Source organism: Octodon degus, unplaced genomic scaffold (assembly GCF_000260255.1).
Source record: "Octodon degus isolate 3935 unplaced genomic scaffold, OctDeg1.0 scaffold00222, whole genome shotgun sequence".
Lineage (NCBI taxonomy): Eukaryota > Metazoa > Chordata > Mammalia > Rodentia > Octodontidae > Octodon > Octodon degus.
The window spans coordinates 1,342,901-1,347,835 of NW_004524798.1; the positions used below are offsets into that span (position 1 = coordinate 1,342,901).

General features: G+C 45.3%; 1 protein-coding gene across 7 annotated transcripts in view; it reads right to left on the reverse strand.

The window, feature by feature from the left end:
* Positions 1 to 4,935, reverse strand: part of Msi2 (musashi RNA binding protein 2) — a 376,733-nt gene that overhangs the window by 366,291 nt on the left and 5,507 nt on the right. For all 7 annotated transcript variants that reach the window (XM_023705519.1, XM_004645275.3, XM_023705516.1 and 4 more), the window contains exon 5: positions 4,227 to 4,268. In XM_023705519.1, the coding sequence (XP_023561287.1) occupies positions 4,227 to 4,268 (42 nt within the window). The remainder of the gene's footprint in view (positions 1 to 4,226; positions 4,269 to 4,935) is intronic.

A 4,935-nucleotide genomic window follows, 5' to 3' on the forward strand; every position in this document is an offset into this window, starting at 1 on the left:
TGACCAAATAGCTCAGCGGATTACAGGCGCAGGGGCCAGGGATTTGATTCGATCCCTGGGCCTGCTGTGCCAACCCCACCCCTGGGGCACACTGAGATGGCAATTGAGACTTGGCATGGTAGTGCACACCTATAATCCCAGCTCTTAGGAGGCTGTAAACAGGCAGATCACTAGGAGTCTGATCTAGTAGTGAGACCCTGAACACCCTGTAGACCCTTCCCTAAAATACTAAAAAAAAAAAAGAAAAAGAAAAAAGGTAACTGAGTAAGTGATATTGCTGGATAAACACCTACAGTTCTGGCTTCTAAAACTTAAGAAAGTTTCAGATGGTGTATGCACAAGATTTAACCCATACACATGGGCTCAAATGCAAATGGTACACCATTCATACGTACAGCACTGTCCTCATTTACCCATTCAAAATAAACCCAAAAATTAAAAATAAAACTTACAGAGGGAAATGGCAATGGGAAGAGAATGTGCTGTTACATACCAGGAGAGTTAGGGCAGGGGGGCAGTTAGTTAGCCCAGCCTCCCCTCTCGCCCAAAGACGCTAAGGCCTCTCTCCTACCTCCACACACCAGAGAAAAGCCACAAGCTCAGTCAAAAGTCTTCTAGGCAACGCCACTCGGCCCAGAGGGCACAGAGACAGAAAGTGGCATGACTGATCCCCATCATCTTCATCTCCCCAACGGCTTCAAATTAAGCCATCTTTCAGAGGAACACGGCTGTTTTAATTTTTTAAAAGATGGGAACGGGCGCTCCTACATATTTCACAAAATGCAATCATCATCCAGAGAAATGGGGAGAGCTGGGATGGACCCGTCTTCTTTCCTTGGTCAGAATGGACCTTGCTAATGAACAGTCACTTGCCTCCAAAGAGCTGGCCCTTGGCGAGCTAATAAGGACTCATGATACTTTGAGATATGCTCATTTACATTGCAAAGGGGTACAGATGAACTGTAGCATTCCCAACTCTTTCCTGGGTCACTCATTAAAATTGTAGTCAGAACAGATTTTTATTTACACGATACATTAAAGAATATTGTGACAGGACTAATATGAAACCTGTTCTTCACTGCCACAGATTGTCTTGCATCTTGAGTTACAGTTTCTTTCCATTCGTCTTGTTTTAACACCTCCACGGAAAATTTCTCTGGCGAGTGTTAGCAAGGAGAGAGAGAGCCAGAAAGCAAAGAAATGAATTTTAACTGAGACACAAGCTGACATATCATTTACAAGATCCTCACCCAGCCGGGAGAGGACAGAGCAGTTCATCCCTTCGCCTGCTGCTGTGACCCTAACACAGACGTGTAGAAGTCTTACGGATGGGAGATAAACAACCAATGAATAAGATTTCCCTGAAAGCGCCACACTCGTGCCAGCTCGGCTGTGGCGTCCACACCTAGACGAGTCACAGGTTGCCTCGCTGGGGCAGAACAACCTCAGAGCCATCTAAGGGGGTGCCCCAAGGAGTCAGATGGAGAGGTGGCCCAGACAGTGTCACACAGCCGGCAACAGCACAGCACAGCCAGAAGACACTCACCCTGGCCCAAGAACTCAACTTCAGCCCGGAGCCCTGGCTGGCATCTGGTCACCACAGCTTGCTGACCTCGGGGAGCCCATCTCTTACTCCATAACAGAGGGGTGCCACCCAGGAGCACCCCTGCAGGACCAGACCCTCAATACAGGTCCAGATCTGGAGCCAATCTCTTGTACCAGTCCTCAACACACTGTGGGTACCTCAGTTTCCTCATCTACATAGTGAAAACAGTACTAGTACCACCTCATAGGGCCCCAGTGAAGACTCAATGGGTCAGTACACAGAAAGAGTCCACGAGAGTGCCTAGCACACCCTGTGAATTCATATCATTCTGTGGAAGATGGCGGCTATGACAATTAGACCCAGCAGTACTCTACCACTGAGCTACGTCTCCAGCCCCTTCTATTAGTCTTTATTTTGAGACAGGGTCTTGCACTAAGTTGCCCAGGTGAGACTTGAACTCAGTAATCCTCCTGCCTCAGCCTCTCAAAGTGCTGGGGATATAGATGTGTATTCTCACTCCATCTCTCACAAAATTGGTGTGAGGACCTAATGAAAAATAATAGCAAAAAATAGTGGTTAACACTTCTGTGGTATTACCATGCTGTGGGCGATTTTTCAAAGCACATTACTTTTATTTAATCTGCAGGGGGAAAAAAAAAAACTAAAAAAGAGGGAGGAAATGAGGTTCGGAAAAGCTAATTTTTTTTCCAAATTTGCACAGCTAATGAGTGGTGCAGCCAGCGTCTGATGGCCTGGCTGTCAAGGTTGCAAATGACACATCCTAAAAACCACCAATAATGATGGGGATGGTGAGAAGCCGGGAGGCTCTCACGTGGCCCAAGCCCAAAGCCCTCGGAGGAAGCTGCTGCTAGCACTCCTGCTGAACAGCCGAGAAAACAGACAGTGCTGGGATTCATGTGGAGGCAGCAAAGGGCAAAGTCCTCTGTAGAGAGACCTCGGCCATAAAAAACTAGGGTGTTGTTATTAAATCCTTAGAATTCCAAGGAAACATACTCCCCCAACTGGTTCGATGTTAGCATCTAAAATATCTAAAACCAGCTGCAAAACATCCCGGATTGAGGGGTCCGGGGATATACACTTTACCAAGCTGGACAAACAGCCTATCACGTTTTCAAGTGGCAAGTAACACTGAGAAACAAGTGATGGAGTACATTAAAGTAAAATGTTGCCTTCCTTTCTTGCTTAAAACAAGAAAAAAGTTTTGGGTCGGGGAGTAGACACAAAGGGGAGGGGGAAAGGCCAAACCCACAGTGTAACCAAGACAAGGACTTTTCCCCCAGGTTCCTTCTAGTCTAGGGTGATCTGATCTAATTTCTGAGTAGTCAAGTGACTAATCTGGAAATTTGAAGATTCACACCCAGGGAAGAAACAACAATTCCTCGAGACCTAGGAAGTACTGCTAATTCTGGAAAGCTGTTCTGCAGTGTGAAGGCCCCCACACAGATCGGAAAGCCACCAAAGCAGTGAAGCCAGCCCCAAAGCTGAAGTGATCTAACCTGTTTAGTATATTAATTCCTATCATCTGCTTAAGTGTAAGGGGGAAACATGCCTAAGAAAATATGTCATTGTATTTACCTAAAGAATTGTGGTTTCATCTTTAAAAAAAGAAGAGAAAGAATCACTCAATCACAAGGCAGGTCCTAGACCTGGAATTCTCCAAATATCATCCCCAACAGCCAACTTTTATTTGCGAACGTGCAAATAACCATTGCCCTTAACGCAACTGGAAGGTTCCACTCTCTTCTGCTGCAAGAAACTGAATTTGCTAAAGCCACAGCCCTTTCGTTCCATGCCCTGCAATCAGAAGCTTCAACTTTCCCCTTTCCCAATAGTGTCAAGGCCACTGGATGCAGAAAAGTACTCCTTCTGACGTTATTCACAGGAGAAAAAAAGCATTCTACAAAGTGCACACCGAGCTCCCCGCCATATGCCCTTCCGACATAACTGCAGATTCACGCAGCTGTGCTGTCACTGCCACACCTGGCAGGCCCTGAGAAAGTGATGTCAGCTACACGCTTCTAAGACGCTGCGAGGCTGCCCCGGCCTCTTGAGGGAATCCTGCAGGGTCGCTGCAGCAGGTCACATACGACCTCTGCACTCAGGCACCAACACTGGGCCACAGAAGCAGCGTTGGCTATGTGTGCCCTGATTTATCCCACCAACCTGAAACCAAGACATCCCCAGCTTACTCTCTTAGGCTTATAGCTTTAGGGCTCTAGAAAGGTGTTTTTCCCAAGATAACCTTTTACTCAAATTCTACTCCTCTCCAAAACCTCCACACTTGCAAGGCCACAAGAACATACGCTCCAAAGAGTCACAAGGAAATGCTGAACTCTTCCTGATACGATCTCAGCAGTGCTTAAAAGACTACATGGGAGGCTTGCATAAATATTGCGACAGACGGAGCCATGTCCTCCCACTAAGGATCAGACTTGTCCTTCTCCCAGGTTGAATGCTCTGAACCCACCTGTGCCAGCCAACCTTGAGGCACAGTCAGCTCACCAAGCTGCTTGCCTGGATTCTTCCTGTCCAGAGCCAGCACCTAAAAGCACAGTGAATACCACGCTCCAACAGTCCATGGCCAAAACTCTTTTGGAAATCTGAAATTTTCAATGATTTCTGAGAGCTAAAGTCCTGTCTTGTTGGTTAGCCCACTTACCTTGGGTTGCGCTCTACGAGGAAATGCAACTTTGGGGTCAATCTGGAGGAAAAATTGAGAAGTAGGAGTCAGTAGAATACTTTGGGGAGAGGAAAAAATATATGGCTAATCACCTAATTGTTAATCATTCATTTCTCAGGCTTTATAATACCTTTGAGAACTTCTCAGGGAACTTAACAGTTCCTTCTGTTTTGACCTCAACTTCTACCATCCCTCTAAAAACAGGTTAACATAGCTCGCCTTTCTAAAATGTCCCATCATGCACTTCAACATGTGATGCTCTCCATAAACCACATCTAGTGTACTCTTATTTTGATAAAGGCTTCTTTTCCACAAGCACTGAACAGAAATGGTACCAGAGGCTAACATGCAACATGTGGCCAGTAGAAGAGATGGGCATAGTGTTACCACTGAAAAAAGCGTAACCTAAAAATTAAAAGAAAAGTATCATTTGGCACAAGGTAATTGGCTGGTATTTCTTCTTTCTAGCACAGTGAGGGAAAAGGATTCCAAAAATTTTTTAAATCAACATCTAAAAACTTCCCAAAGGCATCTAACACAATATTCTGTTTGAATTAATTCACCTGTTTTAGCAAAATAAAGTTCTCCAGGATTAATCAAAAAATAATTTGTGTTCAAACTATACCTCAGAATAAAGCAGGTATCAAATACAATGGAACCTGCCTTGACTCTTCAAAAAAAAAAAAAA